This window comes from Passer domesticus, chromosome 8 (assembly GCF_036417665.1).
Source record: "Passer domesticus isolate bPasDom1 chromosome 8, bPasDom1.hap1, whole genome shotgun sequence".
NCBI lineage: Eukaryota > Metazoa > Chordata > Aves > Passeriformes > Passeridae > Passer > Passer domesticus.
The window spans coordinates 51,165,646-51,182,933 of record NC_087481.1 but is presented as its reverse complement, the minus strand read 5'-3'; the positions used below and the strand labels follow the sequence as shown (position 1 = coordinate 51,182,933).

At 37.1% G+C, this 17,288-nt stretch overlaps 1 protein-coding gene across 8 annotated transcripts in view; it reads right to left on the bottom strand.

Annotated features, from left to right (window-relative positions):
- The window catches only part of ATRNL1 (attractin like 1), a 431,225-nt gene that overhangs the window by 373,347 nt on the left and 40,590 nt on the right, over positions 1-17,288 (bottom strand). For all 8 annotated transcript variants that reach the window (XR_010367589.1, XM_064431407.1, XM_064431408.1 and 5 more), the window contains exons 3-7: positions 16,852-16,965; positions 16,271-16,399; positions 13,002-13,210; positions 4,019-4,193; positions 2,855-2,942 (exon numbers count right to left, since the gene is read on the bottom strand). Coding sequence is in view for 7 of the 8 variants with exons in the window: in XM_064431407.1 (XP_064287477.1) it covers positions 2,855-2,942; positions 4,019-4,193; positions 13,002-13,210; positions 16,271-16,399; positions 16,852-16,965 (715 nt within the window). In the remaining variant the exon portion in view is untranslated. The remainder of the gene's footprint in view (positions 1-2,854; positions 2,943-4,018; positions 4,194-13,001; positions 13,211-16,270; positions 16,400-16,851; positions 16,966-17,288) is intronic.

The window sequence follows — 17,288 nt, the reverse complement described above, 5'->3', positions numbered from 1 at the left end:
CACATTCTACAGGAACTGTAATAATGATCAAAGTCACTGGTCAAAAAGATCTGACCTTTCAAAGAACAGATAATACATTAGTAATGAATCAGGGAACTGACAGGAAGAAAAGCAAGCTTGGAGCTGATGTTAGGGCACGCACAAAGCCTAGTTTATATTACTACTGGAAACACCTCTACAATATCCACCATGCCACATACAAATTCAACATCTCTGTAAGAACAGATGCCAGGAAAACAAGACAAAACAAAATATCAGCCCATGCCCCAAATTCCTCTTAACTTGGAGGAAGAACTCACTATATAAAAGGAGCCCAAACATAATAATAAACTAAAATGCACAGCTAAAAGGGTAAAATCTTTAAAAGAAAAATACAAAAAATGTGAAAAAATTAAATGTAAGTCATTGTAAGACATTTTTGCTCAGATTACAAGAACGAACTCTCTATTTGAAAAAGAAAACTAAACTTCCCATTAAAAATAACAAAATAAAGTTTAACTTAACAGAAGGATAATGGAAACTTTGAAGAAAAAGCAGAGTTCAAAACAAAGTTCAGAAATTCCACCAGATTAAAACAGAGACTCACACCAAGGCAAGAAGGAAACACCTTAACGAGATGCCTACAGAATTTATATATGAAGTAGTAAGACATCACTGTTCAAATGCATTAGCAACACACCTAACTAGATACTTTGTGGTGCCAACAGAATGTCTGAAGGAGTATTCTGAGAAGTGAAAGCCATAGCAATAAAATGAGGTTAACTGTCTCTTCATGGTAGACTTTACAGGTATTTCCATAGCAAAAACTAAAAACAAAGTTAATGTAGGGAAAAAAGCCAAAAAAACAAACAACCTGTCAGAGAAAGTCTGTGGAATCAGTTCTGAAGAAATTAGAGACCTAACCCCTGTCTGTAGTACGTAAATTCCTGCTTTAAAATGTGTCTATTCCAAAAGCCTGGTAAGGGAGAGGCAGAAAGGACAGAATTCCTTTCTGAAACAGACAAACAGGTGAAAAAAGATTCTATGAAGTTTTGAAAAGGGAAGTTTTATCTTGCAAATAAAGCGTTGGCTTCTTCTGAAGAAATCAAAGGTCCAGATGATACATGTATCCGAAATTTCAACAAGGTGCTTGATAATATTCCTCATGCCCTAAAGGAACTAAGATGTTCTGGAACAAGGAAAGCAGACAACACAAGGCTAATTAAGACTATAAAGTTTGGGGGAAAAAATAATCACTTCTTAAATGAATAAAGATCATTAGTGGTGTTCCACAGACATGTGCAGCTGGGATTTGTTTATTCAATGTGTTAAAAAAACAAGCTGGCATGGGGATGAGTGGAAAGACAGAAATACTTTTTGACTCTACTATGTTATTTAAAATAGCTGAGACAATGGTTGAAGGCAAATAATTGCAGAGCAATCTCCTAATACAGCATGTGCAACACAAGAAAAAACTCAAGAGTAAATAAACGCTCATATGCATAAGGATGAAAAGATGCCTATGTGAAAAAACAATTTAAAATCTAAACATATAGGGATGGGTTTTGAATTGCCCAGAATGATATCCTGAGGATGTAACTGACAGTTCTACAAAAATACCAGTTCCAAGCCAACAGCAGATTTTTAAAATGCTAAAGTACCCTAAAGAATTAAGAGTAAAAAAATTAGACCCTGAATTCCCTATGACCTCAATCTCAGAGGTAAGAACACACTAAAGACTGTGGTTCCTCCTATTTCAAAAGGGAAATAACAGAATTAGAAGAGGTAAAGGCAAAGGTACAACCCTACCCAACCTATCAAATATCTTCCTTATAGAGGATTATTAAAAACACAAGGCATTTTCAGTATGAAAAAGAAATGGTGGCATGTGTGATGGCCTTACAGAAAATCATGAGTAGTATGAGGAAATAAATGGAGAATAAGAAGTAGGGATTATCAAAATTAAACCAGCTAGTACCAGTTCCTGAAAAGGCTTTATTTCTTAAAAAAAAATATTCTGGAATTCTTAGGCACAGGATGATGTCAATGCTAAGATAAATACATGGTACAAAAATTGAAAAAAAAACAAACAACCAGTAAACAACAGAAATTCATAATTTTTCCATAAAAATACTACCATATGTTACGAAGTCCCAGCTGCAAAGTAGGACAGTATTCTGAGGAAGCTTCTGTAAGTTCCTGTCATTTTGTCTTATATTCTTCCCTAGGCACTCACTGTTACCCATTATTCAAGAGGTGTTACCAGGCAAGATGAACACTCTGGTCTGACTTGATACAATCCTGCTTGTCCTGCCCTGCTGGCGGTGCCTTATGCAAACAAAGGAAAATTTGTGACAGCAAATTCTCTGTCACAGTTAACAAGCCTGTCACCCTCTGTAGCTTGTCTCCCTGATCGCCCCCTCAGGCATGAGTTGGAGCCTTCTCTCCAGTCCTGTCTCCTTGTGCTCCTGGATTCCCTGAGCAGTCCCCACACCTGGGCCATCGCTTGCCATGGCTCTGCCAAAGGACCCTGCCACCAGCAATCGGCTCTCCCTGTGGGGCTCAGCCCTGGGGATGGTGCCTGGTGAGCAAGAGCACTGCCCACAACCCCAATTATATCTCACACACACACCTCTGCCTCTTATTGGCAGCTTTAGCTCAGAAGGTTTATAGTCAGGAAAGTGGTTGAGAAGTATTGCACAATCTCTGTTCCAAAAACCATGCAATACACCTGAGTACTGAAAAAGAAAACATTAATACAAAATATTTAGACATCAAATTATCCTCAAAAGTCTCGGTTCATGGTAACTCATTTTAAGATCACTAACAGCACATACATATAAATTTATGATACAGAACAATGAAGAGTCCAAACCTGATACAAAGCAAGAGTGTGTCCATATCTCTGAAGTGGCCCTTTGGATACAGGCACTACATTCCAAATACTGCTTTCCAAATTGTAGCTGGAAGAGAAATGGGAAAAGAAACATTTTGAATCTGCAGAGGAAATAGAAGGGCTTGCATGTTCAAACTAACTCTAACTCTGACATGGTAATTTGTTAGTGAGGGTACAAGATCCTTTGAACTATTATAACAGTGCATGAAATATTCCTCTAGCAGAACAGGAGCAGCTCTTTAAGGGACTCATCAACAACCTCAGAAAACAGGATTAACTAACAAAAATCACAAGGTTTGTTCTGCAATCAGTCACATAAAAAACCCACCCCACCAAACTGCTCATGCCCCATGTTTTGCACTACTCTGAAGATTTACTGTTGGGAACCTTCTTATATATATGGTTGATTTTAATTCCCATTATATTTTAACTAATTAATCAATGCACAACATTAGATAAGGGAGGTAAAAAAATAAATTACAAAGGTAGAAAATAAAAATCCAAAAGATTATGGGATTTGTTTTGGATGATTGCAAATGTGTGGAAGAAAGCAACAGCTAGACAACAACAGGAGAAGTAAACATGCTAATTATATGCTAATAAATAGAACCTAACACTTGCGTTTGCCACATTTAGAGCCTCTACATATGAAGTTACCATCCACATCACCTGAGTCCTATTTACAGCTGCTTCAACTTTGTTTTCACTAGTGGTCAAATACACAAACTGCCATAAGTATAAAAAAGTGGAATACAGGTGACCTGCCTGACCCTTCTGACGTGGCACCAGCAGGCAAAGTGCAAGCACTAAATACAAATGTTCTGTAACCATAAATTAACATTAATAATGTACATGGCTTTCAAAATGTACAGTGTGAAAATATCAGCAGTGAATTTCCTTCACTATTTTATCACCACAAAGCTCCTTATGTTTTGCAGTTTTTCAAACTGAAGTACATATAAATATCACCTACAGTTTGATGTTGCCCATATTTTCACTTTCTATAATCATAACAAAATCACTAGCATATTAATAAAGACTCTAAAAGAGACATAAACCTTTCAGCTTAATGAGAAGATAGAAGCTCCCTCCCTGGTAAGATCTGTTTTCCCTAAGCCCCATCAGAAAGGAGAAATCACTCACTTCAACACCATTTGGAAGGAGCTGTAGTTGAAGGTGTAGCCACCAATCACCCACATGAACTTCCCGTGCAGGACAGCCTTGTGGGAAGCACGGCCCACAGAGGGGCTGAAGGGCTTCACGTTGGGCAGGATCCAGTAGGACTCCGTGGAGGGGACGTTCAGAGAACAATCTGGGCCTGTTTTGTAAACAAATGTGCAATTTGTGCAATCTGTTAGACGGGGATGTTAAAGCCAATAAAGCAGAAACAGGGGAGGCTTAATTACAGATGTCAGGATTGCTCATTCTGATAAAATATGGTGTACACTTTTATGTTTAACAGATGCTCAATGAAAAAATTGACAACATGGGATGTCAATCTAATTGAAAGCATTAGATTAGCTCAAATAATAACAATTCATTTCCACATTCTTCTCAGAAAAGAGACTGTGAGTCACAAATTGAAAGAAAGGCACAAAGTGTCACATTTTTAAATGACCTATCATATAGGTCTAAAACTTTTAGCACTGCATGTTACCTTTGGAGAAAAACTACACTGGATCTGAACCAGAATAAGTGTTTATCAAAGCAAATAATATTACAGTAAATTAAGTTATAACATGCATTATACTATATTAAATCTTAGAAGTAAAAATTTGCCTTTTGCAAATGCCATTCTGCATCCTTTTTCAAGAGGAAAATGTGCTTTATCAAAATAATTATTTGAATAATTAAGTTTTGTAACATTTTATAGACCATTATACAAAGCCACCAAACCCACAACTACGACATATGATTTTGAAATGTATTTCAGCCAATCATTTTTGTCAAAGTAAGAAAAGTCAGAAAAATGCACCATTTTTTTAGCTATAGGACTATTACAATCATGAACAGCAAAATCAATTTTTTTATTTGTTCCACAAAAACAAAATAACAAAAATATGATCTCTTCATCATCAGTTTATGCTCTAGATCTTATTTAAAACCTGAATATATATGTATATGTGTGTGTATATATAGAGAGAGAGATATTGCTGATAAAGGCTATTATTTCAGGGCCTTTGAAGAACCACAGAACAAGTTCCTGTCTGACCACGTGACTGAACAATAAAACAATAAACAAAATTCAACATAGTTAAATTGAAAATTAAGTAAGGTACATTTTAGGATCATCTCGGGATAGCTCATGAAAATATTACATCACCACTCAGCAATGGTCAAAATAAAGAATCATGTCAGAATCAAGAATCCTGTTACCCCACTGCATAAATCTGTGGCTTGTGTAACCTTAGAAAACTGTGTCCTATTTAAAAAGAAGAGATTAATGCTGGAGACTCTTTACAGAAGAGTAATAAGGATGTTCCAATTACAGAAACCACTGAATTTCTTTGAACTACTGACTTTTTCACTTGGAAAAAAAATTTGGAAGTGAATTATAAATGTTTATAAAATAAGTGACAAAGAGAGGGTGAAAACGAAGAGCTCACAGTCTTTCTGAATATAAAGAGCTGAGTTTTATGAAATGCAGCTTGAAGAAGCCATGTTCAAAGCAAACAAGAGGAGACAGCTCTTCATGTAAAAACTATCAGATCTCTCTGGCAAGGATATTCCCCTGGCCAAGGGTGCTCCAGATGCAAAGATTCACATGTGTCAAGGACAGAACAGAGAATTTTAGAAGAGAGCTGCTGAAGTTTACTAAGTAGGCTAAATAAGTAATGTACAGCAAGTTTACAATAATTTTAAAACATTGCTTGAGGGAATGGGAGCACAGGGAGATCATGGTTTTACAATGTTTATTGTTCTTTTAGGGGCAACTTGTAATATATACAACAACCAGGCATCCAAGGTGTACATAACCAGGTGTCAACTTTTCCTAGCATACTATGGAAGAATGATGTCCACTTGTATCCAAATTACCTTCCATTCACTAAACAATGGAGACACTCAGTTCCCATAGTTCATTATACCTTCTCCTCAGAAAAGATTAATGGTATCTGAATGAGGTCTAATGACAGCATGAACAATTCAGCATATTATTTCTTATTATATAATTATTAAGCATTAATAATTGATACTATAATAGAGTTGTAACCTCAGCAAAATCGTGATTTTGGTAAATCACTGGAGGAAACAATTTAAATATAAAAGGGCTTTAAAATAAACAATTGATTAAGTATTCTTCGATCAGGAAAGAGCTTAAAATGATGGAAACGGTGCCTGCAGGTCAGGAGGGAAGCCGGATCTCTGCCGGTTGTCACCGGGCTCCGGGATGTCGCGGCCAGCAGGGACCCCTGGTGGCGAGTGGCGAGCAGAGCCAGAATTCCTGCGGCACATCCTGACGGATACCTGGCACCGACTGCAATAAAGTGAAAGCAAGAAAACGGCCGCATACTCAGTTAAGAATGCAAAAATCTTAGCCAGATGAGTGATGGAAGAACGTCACAGAGAGCCCTCTTCCAGCCTCAGTGCTCCGTCAGACCTGAACGACAGGAAAGGTGAGAGGAACAGCAGAAACGCCACTGTGCCACAGTCACAGAAAGCCTCGGGCTGGAGGGAGCCTGAAGGATCATCTAGCTCCAACCCCTGTGACATAGGCAAGGGCTGACCATGTTATCTGTTAATCGGGACAAAAATGGAATATATAGTTGCAAAAATAGAATAGAATCGGCCTCTATCAAAACATCATTTAAAAAGCAAATTCTTTTGTATAGCTATTGCTTTATAAAAACAAGGTAAATGTAGGACTTATGAATATCATTTATAGATTTTCCTACTTGAATGCATACACCATTATTTCAGCAAAAATACATATTCTCTTCAGAAACATTACATTCGCTAAATACGTGCTTTCTGTGCAACAAAGAGCACTACAGCTGCAGAACAAAGATAATGAAAAATATGGTTTGTTATGTTTTATGCAAATATGATTTTTCTCCATTCATTTAAAAGTGAGTTTCTTTCTTATCTTCCTAATGTGTCAGTCAATCCACTGGGGGGCAGGGGGGTGGAATGCTTTAAAAACAGCAAACAACTTTATAAACCTGAACTGGAAGTCAATTATGTTATCCTCTAAGGTAGGATAAAACTCTATAGGTTTAAAAAAGCGATTTATCCCCACCACACAAAAGAAATAATCTAATTTCTATTTATTGAGGAGTTTCATGAAAAGCTGAAGTAACAATCTGTTGCAGTATTTTAAGTCATAAGATCAATTTCCACCTAAATGACTAAACATCATCTACTGTCTTCAAACCAAATCTTTTCCTTTGGGAGCACAGAAGAAAAAAGCAAAAGTGTTGATGTGTTGAATATAAATTTCACAGTGTTCTTCATGCAATCTAATCAAAGCAATTTTAAAAGTATTTGTTGTTTATTCTGGTTTTGTTTGTCTGATAATTTGAATTGAGAATTATTACATTATTATAATTTTTCAACCACCACAACTCAGTGGTTGATACCAGTCCTACAGTCAGACCAGGTGTGTTACAATGGCTTAGTAATTCCTTCTAGGCATTTTACAGTAGGTGTACCCACACATCGCTACACTGCCCCGGCAATACCCATACTGGATGTAAGTATTTCTGTATCCTGCAAATAGCCTTGTTGAAAATGAGACTCAATAGCAGGGAGAGAGATCCTGGTGAGGTGTCCAGCTAAAGCAGCAGGGCAGCAAGCTGTGCTCATTGGGAAATGGCACAGAAATCCTAATGCACACGAGCTGATGCAGCTCCTGGGTGCTGTTCCTCAGCCCTGTTTGTCTCCTCAGGAAGAATGGATCACCCAAGGGCAACCTGGCCATGGAGGATGCCCAGGCTCAGTCTGAGCAGGGGAGCCAGAAGAGCTGAAGGGCCTGACAGGGATGGGTACAGCTCCAGCTTTAACTGCTCAGCTCCAGATCCCACACTCAAGATCAACTAGGCTGGCACAGAAGACAAGGCCAGATGTCACTGCATTGTCGACTAGAAGCAGGGAAAGCCCTCCTAGTCTTCCATGACTGAGAACAAGTAGAGTCCCTGGCAGACATCACACAAGATTTGTCATCTTAAACAAAACCAGGTTTTGCTCCTCAGGCTCTAAAAGAAGCAGGGACTTCCAGACCAGCTGTAGCATTGGATTAGAGATTCTGGGACTCCATCTTAATGGCAGCAAGGTACCAAGCTCCAGTATCTCTGCTAACAACTTCTAGAAAACTTCACAGCTCTAAGACAAAAGCCTCCTCCCAATTCCCAAATGAGGTATTGATGACCAGTTTATCCCAATTTTTCATCCACCAGTGCTGCTATCACTCTACTTAGAAGACCTGGCCTGTGTATACACCCCACAAATGTTTATGAAGAGTAACACTCTTCCCTCCCAGCCTTAACTGAATTGTTTAAACAAACTATGCTCTGTTACTGCCTTCCATAGCCCTGTCCATCCTAATGCTTCTCCCTCTGAGTCTGTTTCTATTTGTATTCATAAAACTGTAGTAACAAAACATGAAGCATACTAGTAATGCTGTCATATATTCAACTGGAACTTCTATGAGTGATCATCCTACCAGTGCACTTGGCACTTTGGAGTTTGCAGAGCATATAAAAGTAATAATGTTAATTAGTTCATGTTCTAGTTGAAATAGACAAGCAAGTTTTTTCCCATGTCACTTTCTACATTTCAATTCAAGACTATAAAACAAATTCTTAATGCTCTTAGTCTCTAAATGTATTAATTTACTATTTATGCTGAAGTAATTAAGTCCTACACATTATTTGCAGACTTTTTTGCAGGATATTCTGGTTCTCCTTCATATTTAAAGTACCTTCCACCTCTGTATTACCAGACTTCATTAGCAGCCTTACAGGCAGATTACAAAAATTTTATAACATTATCAGTCCCAAGATCAGCCTCAAGGAGCACTGATACCTTTCCAGATGTGTTCAGCACAGCCACTCACATTTCATGATGAAGCAGCTGAGTTCCCCTTACTGTTTCCTTGTGTATGCACTCTTCATTTTCAATGATTTCCTGTCATCAAACACTGAGGTTCAGATAAAATATATTGCATTTTCATGTCAATTTTCTTTCAGACTATCTTTGTATGAACTACACTGATAAATTCAGATTTCAACTGTTTTGTTATTAATCACAATATATGTTTCATTATTTCTTTCCTCAAGTTATGGTCTAGAACTCAACACAGTGCTGAAATTAAGCTAACAGGTTTTGAGCTGCATTAATCACTTCCTAATCTTAAATGAAGGTGCTGCAGATAATAAAGTAAATTTTGTTTCTTACCTTATCAGGGAGATCAGCACTATCTACTTCCTGTATTCAGGACAAAGTATTGCTTGGGATCATTATTTTAATCAAGTTCTATTTTAATACATTTAAGTGTATGCCTTTTAAATAAATATTTAGTTCATAGATTTATTCTAAATGGATTACATTTTTCATTAAAACTCACAAATGGCAGGGGACTCCCTTCCTAAATATCATCCTAATTAGACACAGAGAGCATTACCAACCCCATTAATGCAGTCATTTAGTGAAACAAATCAAATAAATTCTGCTAAATTTGCTTCCACTAATTGTCAAATGACACCATAAAGGTATTTAAAACTGGAACTAGCTCTTCATTTACCTGTCATGTTCTTTCTCTTGCAATAAGGACACTTGACTTTTCTCACAGAATTTTCAGACATTAAATTTCTAATTACAATAGCTATATTTTGTTTACAAACTGCACAGTCTTCCAAGGACTCTTACCAAATTGTTAAATTCTGCCTGAAGATAAATCTGAAGAATATTTCCAGTACATATGAAATAACCATCCATTACAAGACAAGTACAACTGAGACAAAGAGGGCATTATCACAGGGCAGAAGAGTTATAAGAAACCTGCTTCTATTTTCTTTTTCCTTCCAAAAACAGGTCTGTCCCAAGCAAACCTGTCCTGTTACACCACAGGACCTCATCTCTGAAGGCACAGACTTGTTTGCTTTCTGTTCAAGAACATCCAGGCCCAATGGGCCAAGATCTCAGATTTCAGCTCTCCAGGCATTTGGCACAAGCTCTTCCCAGTGCTGCATTTCAACTGCTGCTGCCTGAGTCCCCATCTCAAACCTTCCCCATCAGTTTCAGTAACTCAGCACCACAAAAGCACAGCTTTGCTAAACCTCAGTGTTGGGGAATAAGGCAGGCCAAACAAGAGAAGTGTGACATCAAAGCCTTCTGGTGCTGAAAAGTGGGAACAAACCCAAATCCAGTGAGTTCTTTCATGATAACCTGAGTTAGACAGACTTTGGCAGAGTTGTTCAGGCCACACTCAAGATGCTGTTAGAATAAATGCCATAGCACCAAGCAAGCAACACACTGACTTACACTGCAGTAGTCATAGCTCCTTTTATTCTTTTGTTGTTTACTCTTGTCCTTACAGAAAGACTCATTTTTCCCTAGAGAGATGTTATAAAATTCAAGCTGCCTGAATTGCTAATGGACGTATTTCAAAGTTAATTAGTTTAATTTCAGAATCTGGTCTTCTGCTACATCTCTATCTGCTAGGAGCAGCTCTGTAGGGAGAACCAACTAACTATACATGTTCCAGAAATTTCATTGGTGTTTTAACTTTGCATTAGGGCTGAATGTCTGTTTGGGGCTGGTGTGCTCCAAACCATCTCACAATGCAATCCAGAACACAATAAATTTGAAAGATCAAATTTGCTTTGAAGGTATCCTACTCATCCTCTTAAAGACTAATTTAAACACACCCTGTCATTCCTCTCTAATAGATTCCTCTTTTGCTTACAGTGCTGATGTTCAATGTTCGAAGTATCAAAGTTTCTCTTAATTTCAAGAGCCTTGAAATATTTTTTTTCCTCTGTTTACACCCAGGAGTCAGCAATTTTTTAAGCAATTTTAAAGACAGTCCACTTAATCCTCTTTAAAATGTGGAACTGTTTGCTATCCTTCCAGTCATCCTGAATTTTTTCACCTGTCACAGAAGATTTTAACTGTTTGGAAATCTCTCTGCTCCTTTACAGCTTAAAACAATCCAAGACATGGTGTTCCTGGTATCAAATAGAATCTTCTGGCTGTGAAAATATATTCAGCAGAAGCATCTTTCTATAAAATTCTTAAATAGGTCAAATTGTGCAAGAGCCACCACTTTGGCCTCAGCTGAAGAGGGATTTCTCTTTTATATGAGCCTAGCAAAGAAAGAGCAAGTCAGTAGTTTTAAGGCTTTTTTTCCTCCCTGAATTGCATCCACAGCCTTTTATCTGCAGGCAACAACACATTCTGTTAGATAATATAAAGGCAGATCAGCCAGGAATGGGACAGTGTAATATGGTACAGAACTCAAAGGAAATACTCCTTCAGGGAGGCTGAACTTCCATCCCAAGAATACCCTAAAGTATTCTCTTTTCTCAGAATCCTTGTTTTAAATGTGCAGTGTTCTTCAGAGCTGCTCCTTCAACAACACCCACAAGATGTCACCATTGTAAAAGAAACTCCATGCAATAGAATAGGAAATTCTGGGATTTATATTCTGAATCAGGGATTCTAATTATTATACATTCAAATCAATGCACTTCAATTATTTTTTTTTTAATACGGGCACTGAAGTTACTCAAAATAAGATAAAAAGGAAATAGTAATAAAAAATGAAACATGAGATTCTCCCCTTCAGCCACATAGTTTGAATTACCAAACACAAGAAAAACTTGTCAGACAGCAAGAGAAAAATTTATGATTCCATCATTGCTAATAATCTGCACAGAAGATAGCATTCAGTATAGAAAGTACAGAATATACAGGTAAAAATAAATCAAGAGAAGAAAGTCATCTCCCAGAGCTTAAGGAAAGTTAGTAAGGAAAAATAATTATATACCCAAGCCAGCTCATCTGTGACAGAATTTTTCAAAAAAAATAATTGAAATCTATGTAGATTCAATGAAAATCCAAGAAATTATGAAGCAAATTCTCTTTATATGATCTGCAGGAAAGAGTGAAAAGGTAGTATGTACAGAAATTGCAGGTGAAAGGAAGGTACTAGCAGTGGTAGTAAGATTTCTAATTTTATTTTATGCTTAAAACTTCTAAGTTCATATCAGTATATCTGAAAGTATAGCCTAAAAAGCATTTCCAAAGATTTGTGACATTTCCCTCTTTTGTACTCAGCAATTTGACATTGCAAGGAATCCATGCAAAACTAAAAGGGTGATAGTCTTGCTGCAAATTCTACTCAGAACTTCTGGACAGAGATTAAGCTTTCAGGATCTTTTTGTGCCCTATGGTCCTGGAAGGTTTTAAAGGACTCAGTAACAAGTCTACACTATTTCCATTCAATGACCATATTGCTAAACCACTTCCTTTCTGTGGGTGCCAGACTGCCTTTGAATGATCAACTCATTAATTATTAAGAAGTGAAATGTATTAGATCTCATGACTGTGGAGTAATAGGTGTGACAGCTAATAGGAGTTAAAAAGACATTTCCTTTGACATGCCAAAAGAAACAGCAATAAAACAGAGCAGAAGCAGGAAGTCATGGGAAGAGGGAACATCAGCTAAGTAATCTGGAGGGATTTTAATATTTCTGTTAAGAGAATGGCAATTTCTAAGCATAGCCAGATAAGCCAATTGAGACTTGCAACAGAAGTGGTAAACAATAAAAACAAAAATCCACAAGCATCTAGCATAATTATAGTAAGTGAATTAAACATTTAGGATCCTAAATAATTTATCTGTAATGAGAAACAATGATCTATGGTACTGGGAGTAAAACTGCACCACATGCTTACAGTACATCCATTAGCCCACAGACAGTCTTGCACCATTGTAACAAAGCAGTTCACCTTCCTTTTTCATTGGGAGGCTGCTACAAATTATACCCAACAAAAAGCAGACAGTGGCTTTTTTTATCCTGACTTTACTTCAGGAGACACTAGAAATATGATGCAATGATATGATATTAAAAGGAGGGCAGGGAGAAAATCAAATTACCTAGGCACTAAACTAAGCAAAGCTTACCTTGCCAGCTGTCATTGCAGACACAGAGCTTCTCTCCTGTCAGGTCACAGTAGCCATGATCTGGACTCCCACAGTTGGCTTTGCAATAGGGAATGTCACAGGCCTCTCCTTTCCAGTACTTGTCACACTCACAGTACACCCGGCTTGGTACAGACAAACTGGTTGTGCACTTGCCATGTTCTGAGCAGTTATTAGGGCAAGAGTTAATTCTGAAAAAAATAAATATGTAAGATATCTGACAGTACTCCAGCAGTATTTGTCAGATAAAGTACGTTTTACCATGAAAAATTACTATTTACTGATAAAACACAAGTTTAATGATGATTTTACAGGCAAATGAGCTCAAGGGTGTTGATCCAATCTTACATACCAAGTCTTTGATGTATTCAGGATCACAAACACCTTGCACTGTAACAAATATTGGCATTAAGCAGAAGGACAGGCCCTGGTTGGACAGATCACCCCCTATTTTTGTCCTGTATTGCAGTATAAGCACTCAGTCCCTTCAAATGCTTGTTATCTCTAGAAACAGCCACACTGGAAGTAATTGAGCTTAAATTTTCCACACAGGTATACAGTTGAAGGGTTTTCCCGAGCAGCTTCGGTTCAAACTATAATCAGTGTGCCTAACATCTGGGGAGAATAAAAGAGGGAAGAACAATTTAGGAAAAATACAAGATGGCTAATATCCTGAAACTACTTACAGGTAGCACCTTATGCTTTGAATCATTAATAAAAGAGCCACCTTAACTCTGCAGTCCAAGATGCAAAACCAGGAGAGCCTGAAAGAAGTCTGTGACTGTTCTGGGAGTTAGCATTTCTGTGATACACCCTACCAAACACTGAGATCACAGGCAACTGGAGTGCAAAATGAAGCAAAGTGGTTCAGGCAATTCCTTGAAACGAGGGAAACATGGAATATGTGGGTCCAAGAGTTTCCATGAACTCAGGCAGTATGGGCCTGATGAAATCCAAACAGGATTTGAAATTCTTTTCGATGACTCACAGCAAACTCAGAATAAAGTGTTACTACAATCCTCTGATGATAATACAGACCACTCCCTGCAGATGTGAGATGGATACTGTTCACAGTCTTCCTTACTGAATGAAGCTCTAACTGAATGAAAAAAGAGCTGTTAAAAGTTAGCAAAGAATTGTTCAAGGTTGGCCTTTGAAAAGATGTAGTTGTGGTAGGACACAGAGACACATTTTTGTTTTCTGGAGACTCACTTCTCAAAGGGCTGATTCTGTTGCACTGCTAAAATAGAAAATTTCACATCTGACCATCATTCCAAATCTCCTGAGGGTTTTACCTGGTAACACATGGCATTAAAACCATTGATGGCATGAACAGCTGTATGCTACAGCTGTGAGGAACCTCTCCCCCAACCTCACAGGGAGTGCTCTACAGGCAGGTGAATAGTAAAGTTTTTCCATCAGGAGATATTAGTTGGAAAGCAGACCATCTCCCACACCAACTGGTTCATTAAGGATTCAAACAAAATGAGAAAAACTGCATCAGCAGAACTGGAAGAAAGTTGCCTGACTCCAAGGAACAGAAAATTTACTCAGACTGTTCTGAAGTAATTACAGTTTGCTACTGAAATGGCACTTTGGTCACAGATTTTGTGTTTCTATCTTCCCCAATATTAAGGAATACAAGTGGTCCATCAAGATGAAGTGAAAAAGTAAGGAAGCAGAGTGCAATAGACCAGTGACAGAAGCAAAGTTAATGCAGCCATAAAAAGTAATTGTAGATACTTCTTTATCATAAAAATGTAACTGTTGGCTCACTAAAAAAATGTTTTAAAAGTATCCATTGCAATAAAAGACACAGAAGAACAGAGTACATAGAATTTCATGAGTTGTATATGTAATGGAATTAAAAACCAACAAGTTTTTTCATTCATTTTAAAGCTACAAAAAAAAAAAAAATTAGGTAATGATATGCAGCATGCACCACATTACCAAGTAATGAAAGAATGCACATACACTCATTTCTTAAGAATGCCAAGTCTAACTGCCATTTGCTCCCAAGACAAATAAAAAAGCATAATAAAAGCTTCAGGGATAACTGAAAAATGTAACTAATTACAATAGAAAATCTGCCAGGTGATTGCATTTTACTGATGTCAACTGACAAAAATTAAAAATACCCAGTGTTCTAGGCTGTTATTTCCAATGCAATATATATAGTGAGGTTTCCAAAACTTTGAATAGCTATTTATTATCTAGCCAAAGGTGGGCAATGTGCTTCAAATTACAGCAATAATCTTCCCACAGACAATGTACCAAGTATTGTGCCAAGAGCAAATCTATGGTCAGAAACACAAATAGGCATTTTAAACTAATAAAGAATATGAAAGAAATATTGCATGCACTTCAACATAAGAAATGCAGTGCTGGCCACCACATCCCAATAACTGCTATTTCAGAATCTGAAGGGATTGAGAGAAAGGAACAGGCATATCTTCAATCATGGAAAAACTGTCCCATGAAGAAACAGGTCCAACAGGACCAAGCAATTCCCTCTTGAACCAAGGCAAGCAATATAAAGAGATGTTGCACTGTCTCACATGCACATCCCAAATGAGACAGAATTTGTAAACAACTGGTACATATAAAAAGGAAAAAGCTCTGGTCTGCTGGATGCATCTTTGGAGCTGCTGACACAGAAAAGGAGGCTGGACAAAAGCAATCATGGTCATATCAGATTAGATTTTGCCATCACAGAAACTAAAAGACTCACAGTGCAGGTAAGATCTACAAAGGCAGACTGCACACTGAGATGGAAAACAGGAGGGGAAGTACCCAAGAGGAAAAGAAATGGAATAAAATCTTTGTGTCTGGCACAAAATTCCAAGTGGAACTGCTTGGAAGGTTTCAAAAGCCACAGTATATTCAGCAAGAAAAATCAAGCAACAGATTATTCCAGTTCAAGAGAAGGGAATTTATATGACAGCAGATATAATCTCCCTTCTAGTCCATATGACAACTAGATGTGTTGGATAAACACTGGAGGGGATACATTCTAGTTCCATATGGCACAGGAGAAACATGCTCTGGGAATGGCCATGTGACTTCACTCAAAAAAACCATACTCTGTCTGTAGGAGATTTTTCCCTAACTCATTCCTTAAGAACTTATTACAAGCCCAGCCTGTAATAGTTTTAGACTATTAGACACTTGTTTTAGACACTTAGCAATGAGTGTGACACTTAGGCTATTGAAAAAAAACAAAGGTAATTACTTAGGACAAAAATACTTACGAATAGAAAATATTAAATCCTGTGAGGTTATAAGCAGCATCACTAAAGAAGTGTAGCAATGCATAGCCAGATGTAGTAACCACTTCAGGAACAGTTTCATTTCCACGCACTTCAGGGACTATTAAACCACTGGAAAAGAGAAGGACAAAAATGTTTTTAACCAATCTTCGGTATATTTAGGGGGAAACGGGAGTGTGGTATTCTGCTGGTTAAATATAAACAAGATGACTCATAATTTTAAAACTTTTTTTTAATAAAAGGTATACAAGGTATAAAACACTTGTCCATGTATCTGCAAGGTAAGTCAGGGGTTTCCAGGAAAGTTCCTGTGTATAAGCATTAATACTCCATTCAATGCAAGCAGTAAGTATCTAAATAATGGATTTCTGCTATGATTATATAACCAAAATTGTAACATTTTGGAATGCATTCTAATACAACTTTACACACATGTTCCCATAATATTAAGATAAGAAAGCAATCTAGTTAACATATTAAAGCCTCTAATCCTGCTTTTTCCTCCAATAATTGAAAATGTCGTACATGACTACATGGACAGAAAGATTAGTAAATATACTCACCTAAATACAGCTATTAAAGGTGCATATATTGAATCTCCATCATATACATACATATGGTCCCAGCTACATTCTGTGGCAAAGTGATTAAATCTTAATCTTAGTATTGCATTTGGGCTGAAAAAAAAAGAACACTGATGTAACACATTTAAAGAATTATCGCGATCATAAGATCAAGAGCTCACAGTAGAACTGATCATGCCAACATAACTCCATTAAAACACTTTGAGTAGTAATTAAATATTTCAAAGTATTAAATAACAAAAGCCAGGGCAAGCAAATATTACCCTTTATCTTAGAAAATTTTAAAATAACATATTCAGTCCACAGCTAATGATCCCTAAAGTTAATAAGAGGCATAAGTTCACCAGATTTTATTTATTGTTCAGAACCACAAATTTAGAGCAACTAAAATATCTCAATACATTAAATTTACTTTA